General features: G+C 37.5%; 1 protein-coding gene across 4 annotated transcripts in view; it reads left to right on the forward strand.

Annotated features, from left to right (window-relative positions):
* Nucleotides 1-10718, forward strand: part of LOC143279838 (single-stranded DNA-binding protein 3-like) — a 149915-nt gene extending 139197 nt beyond the window's left edge. For all 4 annotated transcript variants that reach the window (XM_076584072.1, XM_076584073.1, XM_076584074.1 and 1 more), the window contains 4 exons: nt 950-1035; nt 3228-3291; nt 4330-4457; nt 10588-10718. In XM_076584072.1, the coding sequence (XP_076440187.1) occupies nt 950-1035; nt 3228-3291; nt 4330-4457; nt 10588-10695 (386 nt within the window). In that variant the 3' untranslated portion in view covers nt 10696-10718. The remainder of the gene's footprint in view (nt 1-949; nt 1036-3227; nt 3292-4329; nt 4458-10587) is intronic.
* The last annotated feature ends 11669 nt before the right edge of the window (nt 10719-22387 follow it).

Genomic DNA, 22387 nt, shown 5'->3' on the forward strand with positions numbered 1-22387 from the left:
ACACACACACACACACACACACACACACACACACACACACACACACACACACACACACATACATAAAAGCATACACACACACACACACACATAATTATACATACACACATACACACACAGACACACACACCACACACTCATACACACATATACATACACATGTCATGTACCTATAGCATGAACCCCCCGTCAAATGCCGGCACACATTTATACACATAGAGAGAGAATCGACAGCAGAAATGTCATTGATCTCAGAAAAGTGTCGGTGAACTAAAGTGGTCATTTTGTATTCCTCTCAGAAAAGTGTGGTGGCTGTTAAAGGGCTAGTGAATGTGTCCTCAGGGAAAAGAAGATAGTGGGTGGCATTGACTTTTTTGCGAGAACGAGAAGACACACAGTGCATGCAGCACTGCCCCTCCACCTACCCCCCAAACCCCCCCCACGCCCCAGTACCACTCCACCCCCAACACCCTGGACACACACACAGAGAGGACTGCTGTTAATGGTATTTGTTCCAGACTCAGCAGGCTCAAGGGACACCATGTACATAACAGACACACACACACACTCGCACGCATTCAACACACACATGCACGAACGCACACACACGCACACACACACTCCAGACTTGGCAGGCTCAAGGGACACCATGTACATCACCCTCCCCCCCCCCCACAGACACACACACAGACACACAGGCACACACAGACACACACACACACAGATGCCTACTGTGAGTGGTGTGTGTTCCATGTACATAACACACACATACACACACACACACACACACAGAAACACACAATCACCGGCCGCCTACAGTGAGTGGTGTGTGTGTGTTCCAGACTTGGCTTGCTCAGGGGACACCATGTACATAATACACAGACACAGATACACACACACACACACACACACACACACAGATGTCTGCAGTGAGTGGTGTGTGTTCCAGACTCGGCAGGCTCAGGGGACGCCATGTACATGATGAAGCCCGGCCCTGGCTGTCCGCCCGGCATGCCCCCCATGTCAGGACCCGGGGTGAGTCCACTGATGGTAATAACAATCATGATGGTGATGATGAAGGTGATAATGTTGATGATGATAATTTGTATTTGTATTTCTTTTTATCACAACAGATTTATCTGTGTGAAATTCGGGCTGCTCTCCCCAGGGAGAGCACGTCGCTACACTGCAGCGCCACCCATTTTTTTGTATTTTTTCCTGCGTGCTGTTTTATTTGTTTTTCCTATCGAAGCGGATTTTTCTGCAGAATTTTGCAAGGAACAACCCTTTTGTTGCCGTGGGTTCTTTTACGTGCGCTAAATGCATGCTGCACACGGGGCCTCGGTTTATCGTCTCATCCGAATGACTAGCGTCCAGACCACCACTCTAGGTCTAATGGAGGGGGAGAAAATATCAGCGGCTGAGCCGCGATTTGAACCAGTGCGCTCAGATTCTCTCGCTTCCTAGGCCGACGCGTTACCTCTAGGCCATCACTCCATAATGTTAACAATAATAGTAATAGTGTTGATGATAATAATGACAAAAATGTGCATTAATAATCATTATGATGATGGTAACGTTAAGAATGATAGTAATAATGATGATTATAAATATGACGAAAATGTGCATATACATAACACTTACTCTGAAGCTGTAACGAGCGCATTCAATCAATACGTGGTATGACCAAGACACGAGAGAATAAGGAAAATTGTGAAGATACAAACTACAATACTGAAGTACTTTTGAAAAAAAAATTAATGTTGTTTGACTATTTATTGATATTATACCAAAAACGAAAACAAAAAAATTCACCTTGTGTGTGTGTGTGTGTGTGTGTGTGTGTGATTCTGATCACTTGGCGTGAGCACACAACAGCAATGATAGAAGAAATGTGCAAGTGATCAGTATAAGGACAAGCTCGGCGCTCCCTTTTTTGAGGAAGTGTATGGGTTTTTTTTCCAATGTACCTTTTATTTTATCTGTGTGCTAGCTGAATCTGTGGCATTAGCAGCATTGGCTGGAAAGTTGTGTACCTTGTGAATGGAGAGAGTATGTTAGATTAACTCTTTCCATACGAACGGCAAAAGAGACGACGTTAACAGCGTTTCACACCAATTACCATCATCAAAATATTGCAAGCGGAAGGCTCTTATACTGAAGAGGTGAATGTTGACAAAGAATACCACAAATACCAGCCGCCGTGGCGAAGTGGTTAGCGTCGCGGACTGACGGCTGGGAGGACGCGGGTTCGAATCCCAGCGGAGGTGGGTTTTTCGGCCCGTGGCCGGCTCCTACCCAGAGTTGAGTGTGCTGTGGGCTTAAATGGGGAGACTGGGACCATACAGTCGAGTGTCATCCGCTTCAAGGATGCGTCTTTGGGTGTGTTGCTCTAATTACCTGACCAACACTGCAAGTGTCTGTATCTCTCGGGCCTGGTTAACGCCGGGATATCATTATGACAGGAAGCGTAGAGTACAGCCTTGTCACGCAGTCCCAAACCAAAATGGACCTCTATAGCAACATCGTCATCATCATCGTCATCCTCCTGCTCCTTCATCGTCATCAATATAAACAAAATAGTCTCAAAGTCTGTGGCCTTTCATGCCCTGCTCTCATGGTGACCTCAGTTTCGATACCCCTCCACTTCCGTGCTTGGGGTGAGTCCTGTCAATGTCGTCAGTGTCGGCAGATTCATGGGTGGCTGTTGTTTGAGGGACGTGGTGGCGGTCTCCACTCTGGGAGGGACGCTCACTCAGTCTGGGTCCGCGACTAAGCCATTATTGTCGTTAGTAGGGGGCTTAGTAGGTGGTGTCCTAAGTACGTTAAAACAGAACAGGCACCACTGAACACCACCGAAGTGACTCAGCAGCAGTGCAGGGTCTCCTCTGGTGTGTGGCCTCCTGGCGACCTAACATCGATGGTTCCCTGTGGACTGCCGACGCTGGAACTGCGACGGACGAACCCGGGTGTGGCTGTGTATGGGGGAATCTAAATGAGCGGTGTGGGAGTAATGCCACTGAAACGGTGCAGATGATGGGGCAGCAGCAAAAAAAAAAAAAAAAAGAATACCACAAATTTGATGACGGAAGCTAAAGGTTGGGTCATTGAGACACCCACTGGACATCCGAGGGGTCTGTGTAGAGGAGAAGAGAGGACTGGCCGTACTGAGTGAGTTAAAGGTAATTTTAGGATGAACGTGTCCTACCTGTTTGATGTGTCGTCAGTTCATGGGGGGCCCAGAGGGACCAATGCCCATGGGACCAGGGGACATGCCGCCTGTGATGAACGGTGAGTGATTGCAGTTATGTGTGTATCGTGAGTGTGGGTATGTGTGTGTGTGGGTATGTGTGAGCATGTGTTTTGTGTGTGTGTTTTTTCCACTATCCTTTTCTTTTTGTTTGTATCTAAATGTGAGTGGATGCAGTTATGTGTGTATTGTGAGCATGATTAATGTGTGAGTGTGTTTTTACGCTATCTGCTTATTGAAAAAAAAAATTATCAGTTGCGTGTGTATCATGAGTGTGTGTATATGTGTGAGTATGTTTTTGTGTGTTTGTTAAGTTATGCATTTTTCTTAGTATGAACAGTCCATGGTTGGAGTCATGTGTGTACCATGGGGAGCATGCATGTGTGTGTGGATGTGTGAGGGTGTGTTTGTTTTAACGTTATCCATTTAGTTTTGCTTGTTTTGAGTGCTTTTTTGTGTGTATCGTCAGTGTGTGTATATGAATGTGTGAGAGTGTGTTTGTTGTGCATGAATGTGTGAGCATGTATTTGTGTGTATTGCATGGTATCCGTTTATTCTTGTTTTTGTTTCTGTGCGTATGTGCGTGTATGTGTATTTGTGCGTTTGGCTATATATAATCCACTTTTTTTTGGTTTTGTTTTTGTTTTGCGACTATTTGGAGGGCATTTCTTTTGAATTAAGATTTTCTTGAGAAATTGTTATCCTGCTTTCAGAAGACCGTTTCCAACAAATTAAAAAAAAACCCAACAAACAACATGTTGATATTTGATAACTTTTATTGCAGTTCTCTTAGATCCATGTCACGCCAGTCTCATTTCTCCCACATTCAGTTGTCAGGGGTAAATGAAGTCTTTGTTAAGGATTGAGGACAATCACATATACATCCACCACATAACCACCACCTTGAAGGCTGTGGGATGAATGCTGGCAGTGGAGGTGTCAAAACAGCATTGCAGGTTGGGGTTGGGATCTAGTAAGAGAGATCTAGCGTAGAGGATAGTGTTCCCAGGACCTTGAGCCCTGGAGAGAGAGAGAGAGAGCAGCGTTGTCAGCTGAGAGTTGTCTTCCCGCTGTGACAGGGGACATGGACGTGATGAAGAACTCGCCGGCCAACGGGAGGGGGACGCCCCGAGACGAGATGCCGCCAGTCAGCGGCGCCGGTCCAGGCGACATGGCACCCTACATGGGACCGCCGTATCAAGATGGTGTAAGTCTTTTGTCCTAGTCCCTGTTCTTTCCGCTGTGTATTTATTATCACTTTTATTAAGTGTATGTTATATATATATATATATATATATATATATATATATATATATATATATATTTATTTATTTTTATATATATTATATATATGTAATCTCCAAGTGTTTCCAAGTCACCTGTTCTGGGATAGTCTGAATTCTTTCCATTAATGTATACATCATATCATATGTATATATATCATATATATCTATGTGTTCCCAAGCCACTTGTTCTAACACCCTTGCCCACCCTCATTTTTGTGTTAAAAAAAAAAATCTTGTTCTGCCTACTGTCAGAGTATTTATTCCTAGGCTGTCCTAAAACCTTTTATGTGTAGCTTGCTATAATCCTTCAGTATATCAGCTGTCAAGAGTATTTTTTTCCCTGATTCTTTTGAAGTCTTTTCACTATTTTTTTTCTATCTGCCTCACTGTTTTTTTATTATTATTATTTTTTGTACATACATCTTGGTGGCTTCTACATTTCTTTCCATCAGTTTCATGTTATCTACAGTGTTGTTTTTTTTAAATAATATTTTTATTTTTGAAAATTCTTTAATCTGTGATTATTGCTAATCACACTGACAGACTTGCTATTAGTCATGATTTGTGTGGTTATTTTCAAAGATTTTTAAAGTTGGTATGGCAGGTCAAAATGTTTTGTTAGTGCAAAAAAAAAGAAAAAAAGAAAAAAAAAAAGAAAAAAAAAAGTTGGGTGGGGGATGGAAGGAGTAGGGGGTGGGGTTCGATTTAATTTTTACCCAAATGATAATACAGCTCAATGGTATGTAAGTTTTTGGTGTTTTTTCAGAGCATATTTTCAGGCACTACATTTCTCAACACTCTAATCTGAAATCAGACTGGAAAAAAAAAAAAAAAAATAAAAGAAAAGTGGTAAATGTTTCTCTCTCTCTTCTCTTTTTTTTTTTTTTTTTTTTTTTTTTTTGCATAGTTGAGGAGATATTGCAGCTAATTCAGACTGAAACACAAGTTCACAAATCTCACCCCTGTGTATGAGGCAAGGGGCTGTGAGCTGTGGAGTATCAGTTTTGGGAAGCATGTTGTCAAAGTAAGGGCATGAGGAGTGTGTGGATCTGGATTGAAAGCTAACTTGTCATAAAATGAAGAGACAATTGGATCTGGATGGAAAGCTAACTTGTCATAAAATGAAGAGACAATTGGATCTGGATGGAAAGCTTTCGTCATAAAATGAAGAGGCAGTTGGATCTGGATTGAAAGCTTTGTCACAAAATGAAGAGGCAGTTGGGTCTGGATTGAAAGCTTTGTCATAAAATGAAGAGGCAGTTGGATCTGGATTGAAAGTTAACTTGTCATAAAATGAAGAGGCAGTTGGATCTGGATTGAAAGCTTTGTCATAAAATGAAGAGACAATTGGATTTGGACTGAAAGCTAATTTGTCATAAAATGAAGAGGCAAGTGGATCTGGATTGAAAGCTGTCATAAAATGAAGAGGCAGTTGGATCTGGATTGAAAGCTAACTTGTCATAAAATGAAGAGGCAAGTGGATCTGGATTGAAAGCTGTCATAAAATGAAGAGGCAGTTGGGTCTGGATTGAAAACTAACTTGTCATATAATGAAGAGGCAAGTGGATCTGGATGGAAAGCTTTGTCATAAAATGAAGAGGCAATTGGGTCTGGATGGAAAGCTAACTTGTCATAAAATGAAGAGGCAGTTGGGTCTGGATGGAAAGCTAACTTGTCATAAAATGAAGAGGCAAGTGGATCTGGATGGAAAGCTAACTTGTCATAAAATGAAGAGGCTATGAGGTTAACTGGTGTAATTTATATTGATTTCTTGTTCTAATTTATAGAGAAGAGTTTTAGTAGGGAGAAGACATTAGCATGGGTGAATGATAGAATGCGGGGGGAGGGGGGGGGGATAGGTTACAGTGACATTCTGCTGTTCATTGTAAGTTGTTCTGGGTGTTTTGTTTCAGATTGATTAATCAAATTATCTGCAGATATTGTGTCAAAAGCTGTAATGTGCTGGCTTTAAGCTTTAAGTAGTACCAATGGAATTGCACAGTGTGAAAATAGTTGCGGTGCTTTGATTATTTTTACTTGCAAAAAGTATTTTGAAATATGAGAAGGAAGAGAATTAAACAATTACAGGTTTTTATGGGTGTTATTAGTTGTGAAGGATCACTACTAACTACTGAGCTTTATGGTAGGAGGCGTTATTGTATTGAACTTTCTGGGGAAAGCTTAAAAGACCAAAAGCTCCCCCACTCCCCACCCCCCTTAAAAAAAAAAAAAAAAAAAAAAAGATCTGAGGATATGATTTCTTCCTGCTGTAGGATCTGTTAAAAAAGTGCACTGTCCCCTTATCCCTGCTTACGGTACATTCTGTCTTTCTGTTTCATTATCATTTAGTGTTGTTTCTTCTTTTTCTCCGTTTCCTTTTGTTTAGTTCATCTACTGTCGGTATTTCATGTATGAGTGCATGTGAGTGTGTGTGTGTGTGTGTGTGTGTGTGAATATATGTGTGTGTGTGTGCGCATGTTTGTATAGTGAGCGTGTGCATGTGCGTGTGTGTAGCTGCTCATTTGTTTGTTCTTTCTTGTATGTTTGTGTATATGTGTGTGTGTGTGTGTGTGTGTGTGTTTTAACACTATAGAACTCTCTTCATTCTCTTGTATCATCTCTTCCTTCTTGTTTTCCCCTAATGTTGGGATTAAACAAACCAGCTGAACTCTGCATGTATTTCCGTGTTTGGCAAAATGATTTGTGCTTCATAGAGTAGTATTGACTGTCTTGTTTCCACGGAAGGAACCTGACCACATGAGCAGCAAGCGCATTGCCAGACATAGAATGTGTTTCTGTAAACTCTTTGTCCCAGAGAGATATACTTTATTGCTTACCTTGAAAATATTCATCAGTTGATATTAGAATGAAGGGATGATATCGGTGAATAAGAATTAAGGAAGCTCACCATCATTCGGGGCAGGGGGAAGAAGAAATTCTGTTTAAATTGAAACATGTGGGTGATTTGCTTTTGGCTTTGTGATAGACAGATCCTTTGTCAGGTGTGATGTGTTTAAGTGTGAATAGGCTTTGCTACAATTGACCAAAGATTTTTGTAAAAGTTTGCTAAATGCTTTGTTAAACAACAGATTCATTCAGATTGGACAAGATATCTACCTTGATGGCTCACGTCTGTTTTTACACACAACGTAAGTCTATGTGATGACCTTGTGTTTCAGTTGTCTGTGTGTGTCTGTGGAAACCGTTATGAATTTCACTTTCTTCTATAAATACTTGATCTAACACCAGATCTGGCCACACAAACGCGCGCACACACACACACACACACACACAAGAAAAGAAAGAAATCTGATCTTTCCACACACTCTTATCATAATGACAAATGCACTTCTGGGGAGGGCACAAAAGAATTGTAAAAAGCAGAAATTGTTTGAAAAGTTTACAGTTACATTGTTATTCATTTTTCACAAAAATTCATTTTAGTGTTTCACATTGAGACACTGGTCAATAGCAGTCCTTTTTTTTAAATTTTTTTTTTTTATTGATATTTTCGTAGTTAGTTACTGCATCTACTGGATTTGGAAATCCTTCTGAATATACTATTGAATTTTTTTTTAATGGTCTCGCTTATCCAGAACACTTGATTTTTAAAGCATGACTCAAGGCATAGAAAGGCTGTTGTGTTTTACTTTTGAGTGAAGGTCTAACACTATCTGCATCTGAGGAAGTGACTTCCTTTTATTCAGATCATTATCAGCATATGGATCACATTGATTGTTCACAAGAATATATTGAAAGAAGGCGAAATAGACCACATTTTGTTCACAGATGGATTTGTGCAGATAATTAATTTTCTGCACAAAATTCACAAGCAACTTTCAAAATTAGCATATTTATTTACCACTTGCCTTTGGGTTCACATCAGAGATGAGATGGAATTGGTCCACTCTCAGTACGCAACTTTCAGTTTGACACTCAGATGGCGAGCAAAAATTAATTTGGATCAATATATGCCAGTACTGTTATCCCAGCCTTGCCCTCCCCGCCCAGTGCTTTCAGTTTCGTTGTTGTTCTGCAGGAATCACACGTGAGCCATGAAGGCTTTGGCTCTTGTTCTTACCTGTAAATGTCAGATTAACAACACTGATAAACCATTCATGAAATCTGGCGTTTCAGGTTGAGTAATTGCTCATGTGGACAGGTACTAGCTATTTTTATATTTTCATCAAACCCACTTTTGATTTGATTGAAGGAGAGAGAGAGAAAAAAAAGAGGTTACTTTCAGAGATTTTTTTCTTTGTGAACTTTGTGTCCCCCTCAAAGTGCCTTTACAGTTTACAAATTGAATGCAACTCACCCATTGGGCAACACTTCCTTGAAAAAACGTGCGAGGGTGAGGTGGGAGGATTGAGGGGTGTTTACAAACACCAGAGACACAGGATTCTGTGGCACAACATGAGGGTACTGGATGTCCAATGCTGCCAGAAGGAAAAAAAAAACCCAGCTCAACTTTGGGATTGATACTGTGGGAAGCAGAACTCGCAGAAGCGGAGACAATTCCCTAAAGAATGTCCACAGTGTGGGCAGTCTCCTGTCCTGGACACAAGGTGTAATCCTTTGAAATGTTGGGTGAGTCACACGATGGTGCTGTTGATACCTGTGAGCGGGTGACATGCATTTTGCATTCAACAAAGGCTGCATCGGAGGGAAGGGGGACCTAAAGCTCATGAAAAAAAGAAAAAAGTTATACAGTACTCTGAAGGCAGCTGCTTTCTTTTTTTTCTCTCTCTTTTGTCTGTGGATGGCTGAACCAGGTGCCAGATTCCATGCTTACATCTTTGGTTCATTTTGATTTAGCCGTTTTGCTCCTTTTGGTTTCATTTTCGTTTCTCTCTGTCACCCCCAAGTCCCTCTGTGCTCAGTATATTTTGCCTGCTAATACTGGGTGTAGTCCTAATATTGATGTACCTTATATGACATCATTTGAGAAAGTGGACTGTATTGATATCCACTGGAAAAAATTTGGTATCTGTTAAAAAGATTTTTTGATACATATATATATATTTTTTTTTTACCTTGTCTATTGTTGGATTTCAGTTCTGTATAATCTGGGAAATTTTATATTGTGCTGTATGTTAGTAACAGAAGATTTGTAAATTATTCATTCATACAGAAATGATTTGAAATCTCTTTCTTTATTCTCTCTTCTTCTTCTTCTTTTTTTTTTTTTTTTTTAAGTCAGTGACAGAGCTCTGAATTTTTCTTATTCTTTTTTCTTCTTCTTTCTGTCTTCTCTGAATTTGTTTTTCTCTCTTTTCCTTTTTCTTCCCTATATATATATATATATATATATATATATATATATATATATATATATATATATATATATTTTTATATTTTTTTTTTTTTTTTTTTTTAAATGATTTTTTTTTTATAAGAATTTTGCTGTCAATATCCAGTGTGATTTTAGAACCAGTGGGGTGGTGTGGGGGTTGGGGGGGTGCAGAGAAGTATGTTTCTTTTTGAAGGTAAAGATTCTGATTTGTGAGATGTGCCATAGCCAAATAAAGGGTGATGGAGAGAGTAGCTGTACAAGTATTTCACAAGAAACCTGCTCAAGGTGTTGCTGAAATGTTTCAGAAAAAAAGAAGCAACTAAACTTTGATTATTGCTGTTAATTTGGCTGACATGATATTGCTTTCATCCAAATTCCTATGCTTCTAATTCAGATATATTCATACACGTTTGGTGTAGTGTTTTTGTATATATACATATATATATCTAAACCAAATATATATATACATTTTATATTTGTATATCCTTCATGGAAGTACTAAGCTTCTGTTGCATGGGCAGAATTAATGCAGCATTTAAAAAAAAGAAAAAAAAAAAAAGAAGAAAAAGCAGCGGAAGTAAGCAAGCAGTGTACAGCTACCCTTTCCAAGCCTGCTGTATCTGTCTGTCGCTCTGTACACACACACTGTGTATACTGTGACGCATCCCCCCCCCCCCACACCCCCCACGCCCCCTCTCTCTCACCTGACCCCATGTATTTGCCAAGCCTAACACTGTGTCCTTGTTAATTTTCAGGACCATACTGAATCCGCAGCTATCCTAAAGATTAAAGAAACTATGCAGGAGGAGGCAAAACGGTTCGAAAAAGACGCCGAGCAACCTGAGTACAATTTCATGCAATAGCTGAGCAGTGGCACGTCTTTTTTTTTTTTTTTTTTTTTTTTTGACAGTAAATTATTGGCACACTTATGGTTGTATATCTTTTTATTTTTTTCCACTCTTGTCTCTCTTTCTCTCAAATCCTTTTTAGATATTTGATTTTTTTTTTTTTTTTTTTAAAGATGTAAATGTTGGTGCTACTCATCTTGAAAACAGGATAGCAGGCAAATTGGATGGGAACAGGGGGCTGAGGGCAGAGGTTCTGGCTTTGTTTTTTTTTTTTAATTTATTATGATTAAAAGAAATTATCTCCACTCCATGCTCAGTAGTAACTTGGCTTCTGTACTTACGTTGATGCTCTTGTAGTAGCAAAGTGCATGTTTTGAAAACAACAACAAACAAACAAACCAGTAAACACGGTGTTGGAAAATGAAATGGCCGATTGCAGACATTGTGGCCTGTGAGGCAGTGTTGATTTTTGTTTATTATTATTTTTTCCCTGACGTTTCTTTTTCTTTCCTTGCTCTCTTTGTCTTTTTCCCCCAAGGTTGATTATAAAGACAAAACAAAGTTTAAAACGTTGTGGTGGTGAAATTATTAATGAAATGATCTGCCTTTTCTTTATTTTTTACAGTTTGATTTTCTTTGAAACTGACTTTTTTTCTGTCTTAGTCTTTTTTTTTTTTTTTTGTCAGAATGGAATTTCCCCCCCTCCCTCCCCATTTAAATGCCAGTGAAGGTGGGAGTGCTTGTTTTGTTTCGATTTATTCTGTTCTGTTTTGATTTGTTCTGTCTTGTCCAGCTTTTTTTCTTTCTTTTTATTTTATTTTTTATGTCTCTTGATTGCCTTGAACTTGTGCTGGTTTGACCTGTGCCGTAGTTGGCTTCTCCTTGTCCGTTGTTTCTTCAAAACTTCAATTCTTGCATTCTCCCCCCTGGTTCCTGCAACCCTTGGCCTCCGCTCTTCTTAGCACTAAGTGAAACTTACTTATGGGTGAAAAAAAAAAAGAAAATGATAGAAAGAAACTGATGACAGGCAAAAACTGTTAAAAGGGTACTAACTGAAGAACTCCAAAGCTCATTGTGGTTGCAAGGATGTTCAAGGGTCATTTGCAATGTATGCAAGGAATGTTGCATAGTTTCTATGTCGGCTGTTTCTCATCCTTGAAATTGTGAGAATCGGTTTGTCCAAATCTGCAATCTTTGCCTTTGATATTGTATGACTTTCTTCTTCTTTTTTTTTTTCTTCTTCTTAATTTTTCAAGCCTCTTTCTTTCTGCTTACTAATTAACCATTAACAAAGCATCATTCTTCGTAATGCTCTACGTCTTACCCACCAATAGAAAGGGGAAGTTGTCTGTATGGTCACTGGCGTGGATCTTACGGAAAGTGTATAATAGTGTGTATACATATTATCTTTGTTATGACTGTGCGTAAAAACCTATTTCCTTGTAAGTATTCGTGTTAACTTATTGAAAGAAATCTCCATTTATTTTGACAAAACCTCAATGCCTCTTCCTTCCAGGATGGGAAAGATATTATCGCCTTGAAAAAAAAAAAAAAAGGAAAAAAGTTCTGGAAAAAAAAAAAATTGTACAGTTTTGTTTTTTTGTGAATTTTATTTTTTCTTCTTCGTTTTTTTTGTTTTTGTTTTTGTGATGTAATTTGTTCTACTAGTATTTTGGAACAGCATTGTTTAAAGTCCATATTCTTGTCGCATGGTTGTGAGGAACAGTGATGCGAATGCTGTGTGAATCATTGATGTTTACCTCCCATGCACCGTCTTCACTGAAAAATGCTGCAGAAGCGGTGGCTCGTTTTTCCAGGCACTGCCTGTCTTCTGCTGTTCTTTCAGCGCCTGCTTGAGATTTCCTTTTGTCCCATTCCCATTTTCCTGTGACTGTCTCTTGTCCTGTGGTTATTGGGTTTTTTTCTTCTTCTTTTTTTCCCTTTGCTTTTTTTCTTCTTCCCAGAAGAAGTGCATGCTTTCTGTTCAGTTTTCTGCATCATTTTTTTTTTCTTCGGTTATTCGCATTTGTTTGGCAGGCAGAATAAGCTTTCAAATCTGGAGTTGGTAGGGTTGGTAAAATTTCTCTGAAAATTAGACCAGTTGAAGATCTTGTACACTTCCGCTAAAAGGAGACAGTTTTGAAATCTTTTGGGACTGTGCCCTGTGTGTGCATGCGTGCAAGTGTGTGTGTGTGTGTGTATGTGTGTGTGTGTGTGTGTGTGTGTGTGTGTGTGTGTACATACACTCAGGTAGGCAGAGTAAAAGAGTGGTGCAGATAGAAAAAAAAGAGAGAGAAAAAAAAAGAGAAGCGAACAACCCACCATTTTTTCTTTTTGATTATGTCAGCTTGTATTTTCCTTCAAGGCAAGATACATCTTAGAGAAGTACTCTCTGAGAGACTCTCCTTTCATGATAAAGAATTTTATCTTGCTCTCGTTCCTCTTTTAAGCACTTTCTCTTGTCTCATTCTCTCTATTTTTGTTATTGTCCTCTTCTGCTGCTTTACTGCGATCATGGTAATTGTATGGATGGAAGTAGCAAGGGCATTTTCTGAACTGCGCACCTTGGAATTCATTGTGATAAGCTTGCTGCTCCTTGGTTGTCAGCCTGTCTCAGCAACTGTATATCTGCTTGTCTTTTTTTTTTTCTTTTTCTTTTTTCCCCTTCCACTGGAGGTGAATGATTCAGAATCAAGTGTGAAGAGAAACAAAATGACCGCTGTTACGCTTTTACAAATTATAATTTTTTTTTTTTTAAACCACCAGATTTGTAATCAGGTGGTTTTGTTTCTGCTGTTTTTGGTCATGTTTTGTTTGGAAGCTTGAAGGCTTTTGGATAGGCTTTTGGTTAATAGGCCGGTGAATTTGAGTTTAGGGGTATCAGACGGCGATGGCTGGAAGAGAAATTGAATGAAAAAGGTGGGGTGAGGTGAGGTGGAGTCGGGTGGAGTGGAGTGGGTACTTGAAAGAGAGTAGTCTACAGCGAGCCCCCTTCCGCCCACCAACTTCCCTCTACCAACCACCCCTACACCCCCCCATCAACCACTCCAAAGCCCTCACCCCCTTCCCCACCCCTCCCTAGCCCCTACCCCTCCCTTCCTCTTCTTTTTTTTTTTTTCTTTTCACTTCATTTTTCTCTTTTTCCATACTGTACAGATGTGTGCCTTTCTTCCCAGTTGGAAATCTCTACGCAAATGTCCTTCTCACTCTTTCCTCCCCCTCCCCCGTTCTTACTCTGTGTGTGTGTGTGTGTGTGTGTGTGTGAGAGAGAGAGAGAGAGAGAGAGAGAGTGTGGCCTGTGTATGTGTGTGTGTGTGTGGCCTCATGATGACTGGTTCCTTTTTTTTTGCTGGTGTTCATCAAGTCTTTGATACAAAGCGACAACAAATATTTAAAGTAATTCTAAATGATAATTGTGATTGATGACCTTGCCCGTAAATGGAATCGTTATCGTTTGTTTATTTATGTATCATTATTTATTTATTCATATATTTGTTTATTGACTGATATGATATTTATCCACAATTTTTTTTATCAACTGTTGTACAGATATATTGTATTACTTTGGCTTATTTGTTTATTCATTTTATTTATTCATAATTTAAAAAAAAAATTTGTCATTTTATTTCTTTCTTCATTTATATGATTCATTTATTTGTTTATAATTTTGTAGCAAATGTTGTATGGATAGGTAAATGGTTTTTTTAATTTTTGTTTTTCTTTTTTCTTTTTAATATATATATATATTTTAATAGTCTTTTTTTTTCTTTCTTATTTTATGTTAAAATGTTTATGACTGTGAACTGATGTATTACACTGATGTATTGTGGAAGACAAATAAGGTGTCTTTATTTGTGTCTTTTTACAGAGCTGTATGCCGTTACTACCGCAGTAACGGGAAAATTATGAGGTCATCCTGAGCGTTAGTGATTGTGTCCAGAGCGTAAGAGAAAAGTGAAGTGAGAGTGCAAAAGTCTGAATTCAAGGATGCCTTTTTTTTTGGTACTGCATTATTTGTCTGAAAATTTTGTTGCCATTTGTCATGGTAAGAAAACTGATCTGACAAAAACAAAACAAAACAAAAAAAAAAAAAAGTTAAAAAAAAAAGAAAAAAACCCTAACAAAATAAACTGATATTGGTATGGACTTGGTGTAACTGGTATTTTGTGTGTTGAAAATTGTTCTTCTCCCTTATTTAGTATTATTGGTTTTAATTTATTTGTGTTCATGTTTAACATTCTGGATCAGTTGGTTGTCAAAGATTTTTTGGGGTGTTTTTTTTGTTTTTTGATTGATTGACTGGTGATTGTGAGGGAATGGTGTTTGGTATGATTGACTGGTGATTGTGAGGGAATGGTGGTTGGTATGTTTTGGAGAGAACATGTGACTGAGTGTTTGTGTGCCAGGGAACTGGACATGGTGTATGTATGCTCTTACTGGCTTGCTCACGTTGCATGTAACTGTACCTTTGTTGGTGTCAACAAAGTCAATTCTGCACTTGCTGGCAGACTATCAATGCACTGTGTGTGTGTATATGTGTGTGTGTGTGTGTGTGTGTGAGAGAGAGAGAGAGAGGGAGAGAGAGAGAGAGCGAGCATGTGTGTGTGTACGTGTGTGTGTGTGTATTCATTGTAAACAGCTGTATGTCCATATTTGTATCTTTTGTTATTAGGCAGTGTCTTGTTTTAGCCGATTTACGTAAAAAAACAAACAAATAAACTGGGACTTGTCTTTGTCATTTAATGAGGATCTGTTCGCAGAGAGAGGGAGGAAGGGAGAGAGAAAGAGAGAGTGCGTTTGCATGTGTGTGTAGATGTGTGTGTAGTGTATTTGCTTATGTGTTCGCATGTGTGTGTGTGTGTGTGTGGAGAACTTGGAGACACACAACAGTAAAGAGAAGAAAGAGTTCACTAATGTACAGAGTATGGCAACTGATCCACATTTTTACACAAACTGTTTTTCAACACTGAGTTTTTGAAATAAGAATAGGTTCCTTGTTTAATGCTGCTTGATAGAAATTGAACCTAGAAAACAAAAGCATCCTGCTACATCTGCTTCAGTAATTCTCTTTAATAAAACAACGACAACAACAGCAAAACAACTTGGTCTTCAGAACCTTTTGAATCAAGCTGTCTGCCAAACTCACAAGGACTGGCGCAGAACTCCCTGCCAGTATGATTGCTTCATGTTTGATAACACCGATTTTCAGTCCAGTACCATAGCGTGCAACATTGAAAAAAGAAATATGCTAGCATCAAAAAAAAAACAAACAAAAAAAAAAAAAAAAAGCCCACCTACCAGTGTAATTTTTTCATGTTTCACACACCAGTTTTTCAGTTGAGAATGATAATATGCAACATAGAAAAAACGATATGCCACCAAACAAAACAAAACAAAGCAAAATCAACAACAGGACATTCAATTAAAAAAAAAAAAAATTTGCCACAAGAAAAAATTGATCCAGTTGAGTAAGTATTCAAGTATAGGTTTTAGGGTACGTAGGTCTGCTGTTGAGAATTGTAGCGACAGTGTGTTGGGTTGGATGTTGTTTTTTGATTTGTTGATTTTTGTGTCTTTTTTGTTTTGTTTTTTTTGTTTTTTTTTTGATAGAATCTGGAAACATCTTTCTATATTTTTATTTCTATTACGCTTATTTTAAAAAGAACTTAAGACTGTGCATTATGTGAAATCACATGATAAAGCCTTCCTAGGAAGAGTTATTTATGTGGGAAGAAAAACTGTTAGGCGGAGTGTAATAATGGCTTATATCCCAATCTTTTTTATTTTTTATTTTGAGTGTATTTTTTTAATTTTAATTTTTTTTTTAATGGAAGTAACGTATGAGTGAAACTAGGCCTGTCATGTGATTTGATTTGCTTGTATTTCTTGACTTTGTGACATATGTTTTGACATTTTATTTGATCTTATTGTTTGTAATAATTTGTGAAATATGCTTTTGACAATGTGAATAGAATTACATTTTATTTGAACTGGTTGGTTTTTTGTTTGTTTGTTTTTATCAATCAGAAACTATTTATTGAAATTTTCTCATTTTGTTTTTCTTGATTATTCATTTTTTTTATGATTACTTTAAAAAAAAAATTTTTTTTTAGTTATTCATTATGTTTGCATTACTATTTTAATTACTTTTGTTGGTTTTCTGGATTATTCTTCCATCATATCAAAAAAAAGAAAAGTTTTTTTTTTCTGTCTTTTCATCTCAATTTTTGTATTGATTACAATTTTGGAATGTGCTGTTTATGGTTTGCTCACACTGCCAAACTTGCCACGAAGTTTCAAATGTGAGCGTGTATGACATGTGCGTGTGTGTGTATATCTCTATAATATGTGTGTTTGTGCATGTGTGTGTGTGTGTGTGTGTGTGTGTGAGAGAGAGAGAGAGAGAGAGAGAGAGAGAGAGAGATTCATGTTGTTTTAATGGTTAGATCTAACCTGTAACCATCTGAAACAATTTAGATGGAAAATGACTGTCAGAAGATGGTTTTCTAGTGTTCTGCTATACAAGCAGATTCTGAGAGAGAAAAAAGAAAAAGGAAAAAAAGAAATCTTTAAAGTAGGTTGGTTTTTAAAATTGAAAGTTGGATATTTTTCAGTTACAAGATGGATTATATTGTGAGTGCGCTTTTAACACAGTTAACAAAACAAAAAGGAAAACATTCCCATTGGAATTTATTTTAAATGTAACAGTGTTATATGAAACAAAACAAAAAAAAGAAAGAAAAAAAAAAGATTAAGATTTCAGAACTAGTTCAAAATGAGTTTTCTTTCTTCAGTGAATACATTGAAATAACCACCACAAACAATGATTGGGAATTTTCTTTTATTAACTGAAATGTTCATACATTTGTCTCCATACATTCCAAGGTAAGTCGCACATTTTTTTTAAGAAAAAAAAATAAAGATGTTTTCATGATAGGAATATTGCTTTTTGTTATTTTTTGAATCAAAAAAACAAAAGAAAAGTGGTGTTGCATGCATGATTCTTGTAAACTTGTGGATAGGAGAATGGAAGGAGAAAGACAGGGGATGTAACTAGTTTGTTAGAGCACATGTTCAGAACTGTAATATATGAGTTGTCTGTCCATGTCAAAAAGTGGAAAATCACAGAGCGAGTGAGCGAATGAAAAATGATAGTTTGGACTTAAAACACTTTACCAGTGGTGAAATGTTACCAAAGGGCAGTGGAACCAGATGTACTCCTCTTGTTTGCTGTACAACATTGGAAATTGCTACAAAACGTGTTCAGAGACAGTATATATATTTCTTTTTAAATTTAAAAACCAACCAAACAAACCAAAAAAACCCCCGAATTATTTATAAATGTAGGGATGCATGGGTCTGTTGGCAAGTCTGTAAGTGCATTAATTAGATGTGGGTGTTCGCTTTGGGAGTGCATACATTAATTCAAAAGAAAAGTTCAAGATGAAATGAATAAATGTTGAGAGTGGGAGAGAAAGAAAAAAAAAAAAAAGGGGGGGGGGGGGGGGTGTGATTTTTTTCATGGATCAGCAATAGCAACACCATTGAACCCACAAGAAAATTACTATGTTCTCCTGAACAACACCAAAGTGAAAGGACAATTTCTCTGTTGCAGTTATGGTACAAATGTTATGCAGTTGGTTCACAGTGTGTTTGTGCGGCAGAATACCAGGAACTGGTTTTAACCATTCCTCAAACTTGAAAAGATGGGAAAGTTCAAAAAAAAAAAAAAAAAAAAAAAAAAGAAGGAAAAAAAAAAAAAAAAAAAAAGAAGGAAAAAAAAAGAAAAAAAAAAAAAAGAAAGTAGGAAATTTAAAGACCAAAATTGAAGTGTTCTGAAACCTAAAACAATTTCTGATAATCCCTGTCATGTTTGGTATACTGTGTAATTAATACAGTTTCTACAGAGTATATCCCATGCCTTTTTTTTGTTGTTGTTGTTGTTGACATTTTAATGTGTTTGTATAAGTATGTCATGTGTATTTGTGTAAATAAGAGCAGACATTTTCTGCTGGTGTGAAGACAGTCAGTTTGAGTGTTTTTAAGTTTTCCAGTCAATGTTATAAGATACACAGTTTTTTTGGACAGGACAGAAATAAGTCCGTATGTCTAGAATGCTGTTCGTCTGGATAGTGAACATCAGCAGGGACTTTTTTGTAATTCATGTATTTATTTATTTATTTATTGGAGTGGTACTTTTTTGTATCACTGAACGAAAGGAATGAATTTGAAGCAGTAGCAAATGTCAAGAAATTTTTTAAACAACTTTTGCTGATTTCCTCCAGTTTTTTGACAGGCTAGCCATGAGGGGAGAAAGGTAAAGGCAATTGGAAGAAGCTGGATATGTCTTTAAATTGTGGTTATCAAAATTCACAGCTTGGGAGAAAAAAAAAACACCCAAAAAACCCCCTGAAAACAAACATACAAAATTGCTGATTCTTTCTTCAAGGTGGATGTGGCCACCAAAAACAAGGGACACAACTCCCATAAACACTCAGTGAACAGGAAACATGGTAGCAGTGAACTCATGGCCACTGTTGGACAGTTTTTAACTTTTCAACAGAAGGGTAGTGTTTCATTTTTCAAACTCAGCACCCAGTCACAAAATATTTGAATGCATAGTGTCTGATTTGTAGCTACAATTTTCTGTGAGAGCAACTGTTTCCTAGAAAGAAAACTACTGTTTGTGTTAGCTGCTTTGTAACACTCACATCTTGTGTGCCTGAGAATTTTGATGAGAGGCTTAAAAATTCATGTACCTTGCATTTCCCATAAAATGAAAACTCTTCTCCTCAAGACGGAGTGGGCAGTGTTCACAACAAGGCACTGACGTTCACTCCGTCAGTCACGCAGAGGTGTGGAGGGGGAGAAATGTGGATTTTGCTGAAAACTTGGCGACTACAAAGTTAAAAAAGGAAATATTTCTGGTGTGGCAGCAGCATCATCACAACGTAACTGACTGGAACACCGGATAAAGTGATGCCTGATTGTGTGATGTGCCTTCAAACTGCCTGGTTGTTGCTGTGGACAGAACCAGAGGTTATGCGCAGCCTAATTACCATTACAGTGTGAATCTGGCATTGTGTCAAGCTTTGAGTTTGGCCTTGTACTTGCAGCAAGGTGACAAACAACTCTCAAAGATTTCTTCTTAGCAGCGCAGGTGGGTCAGTATCAGTAGTTTATTTATTTCATAGGTTATACTCATCATCATAATTTTCAAAATAATGCTCATTAGTAGGATGTGAGTTGACCTGTTTTAGGTATCACCATTATTTGTTTTGCATTTAGGAATCTTCAGTAGTTAAGATATTTAAAAATCTTTTTAAACATATTTTTAGAGAGCTCTGTAAAAGATAGGTATGTGGAAGGAGTGCTCCATAACTTTATAAGCGAAACATTTGCTTTCTGTTCTGATTCTAGCGTCACACTTTTCTGTCTTAGAGAAACTGTGAGCCCACAATTTTTCAGTTGCTAATTTGAAATCATACTGAAGGAAGTTATGGAAAGTAGCAAAATTATTTTTTTTGATGTGTAACGGTTGATGGATATAATGGATATATGTGAGTATACATCACCAAGCGTGATATATATATCAGTCAGGGTTCAAACCACAGACCTTTTAGACTTTCATTCTGTGTGTGTGTGTGTGTGTGTGTTGAAAGTTATGGTTAAATAAATGGTTGAGACAGTCCGTGTTTTTTCACAATTTTATACATGTATAGTTTTACTTATTTGACCTTGTTTCAGAATTGTTTTTTTCCCCTTCTTCAAAATACTTTGTAAATCAAAAGGTAGCTTGTTCTACAGCATAAGTATCACACACACACAATTTTCTTCAGAAGAAATGTATTTCAGGTGTGACTGTTGATGTAATTTTTATCTGTGTACTGAAGACAGATGAGTAAGTGGGTCATTTCTTTAGGCATCACAATTGACTTGATCTTCATTCTGACTGCCCTGTTATATATCAAGGGAAGGAGTATTGTTTTGTTCGTATAATTTAAAACCAAGTGTGTGCATGCTTTACCAAGAGAAAATGTTGGCAGGTAATAGAAGAATGGAAGATTTTGGTAATCAAAACAGTGGCAATATAACAGTCAGATATTTATGAGATGTTTTGTTTTTGAATAATCATGTCTATTATATCTTATGTGTGAAACATGATATATTTTCCCATTGAAGTTTGCCTGTGAGGTTCATTTGCATGACAACCTTTCAAGTATATGTAAGATTTGCGTGTTGTTACGAATTTGTATCCAGTTTGTGTACATGTGAGGTTTGTTGGCCTCTTTATTATTATTATTTTGAACACACAGGTTGTCTTGGCATGTACATAAGAATTGAAAATGTATTAATGTTTTGCTTTTTTGTTTGGTGAAAGAATTGTGCACTATTGGAAAATTTGTGTGTACTATTGGAAAATTCATGTCTTGGTTTGGTATGATAACGATTATGATGGTGGTTCCACCTGTACTCTTTAAAAAAAAAAAAAAAAAAAAAAAAAAAAATCTAATCTTTCCATGCCAATGGTGTATTTTTGTGCCCAAAGTGAGTACAGTAAGTTATTGTGGTGTGATTAATGTATGTATACATGGTGATTGTTTGTTATTTAGCCAAGGGGTTTGAGCCTGCCCTTGGCCTCGTGGTCATGTTATCTCACCTATGTCGAAACCAAGCGTCCATGATGCATTTGCATGTCTCACTTCACTTGTGCACTTACACACACACACACACACACACATGTTCACCGACCCCCATCTACTGTTACTGTGTTAATTGGTCGTATCAACAAATGTCATCACTCACATGTTCATTTTCTTTTCATTCACAGTTAATTTATTCATGTTGATTTCTCTGTTGGTTTTTTTTTTTTTTTTTTTTTTTTAAATAATCATTTTGTGTATCATTCAGTTGCTTGTGCTCTTTCTGTCAAAGGGGGCATACACGCATATATATATTCAGTCACTCGAACCAGCCTGTTTTGTGTTTAGACTGGTCTATCGAATCATAATGTCATGCTTCCAATTTTGTCAGCTCTTTGTTCTGTCATGCTTCCACCCCATTTTTCCCCCTGCCCCCATCAATGTCCACCCCTTTCCAGTCTTGCTCATTCGTTTGCTCACATTGTGTTGACTCGTTTGTCATCGTATCACATAATTTGTTATTCTAAGATGTCATTCTTGTGATAACACATGCACACAAATTTACTAAAACTTTTATCAAACACTTTATTCAACAAAAAGGAAAGACATTGAGAAGATAATGTACAATGGCAATAACCCTTCATGTGTTTGCATAGGTCTTACTTTCTTCTGCAGTGGTGGAATGGTAAGTTTGTAACAGGTGTTGAGATTCGGGTGGGGACAGAAATGGATTGTCATCAATGTAAACAAAATACACATAGGCAGTTTCTGAGTGTTATACCATTTAATTGAGAGAGAGAGAGAGAGAGAGGGAAGGCTGTTTCAAAATGTACGATGAATGATCTGATTCCGAGAGTGTGTGGCAGAACCAGACAAATAATATTGTGGATTATGTTTTAAGCACACCACATTTTGGTGTGTTTCCATTTTTTCTTTTCTTTTTTACAACAACACTAAAGTCTTAATATTATACATTACAAAAATATCCATCATGTTATTTCAAAGACAAAAAACTAGTATCCTTGATACAGACAGTTGTGGTCTTTTTGGAGTTGTTTTGTTTA

Source organism: Babylonia areolata, chromosome 3 (genome assembly GCF_041734735.1).
Source record: "Babylonia areolata isolate BAREFJ2019XMU chromosome 3, ASM4173473v1, whole genome shotgun sequence".
Classification (NCBI taxonomy): domain Eukaryota; kingdom Metazoa; phylum Mollusca; class Gastropoda; order Neogastropoda; family Buccinidae; genus Babylonia; species Babylonia areolata.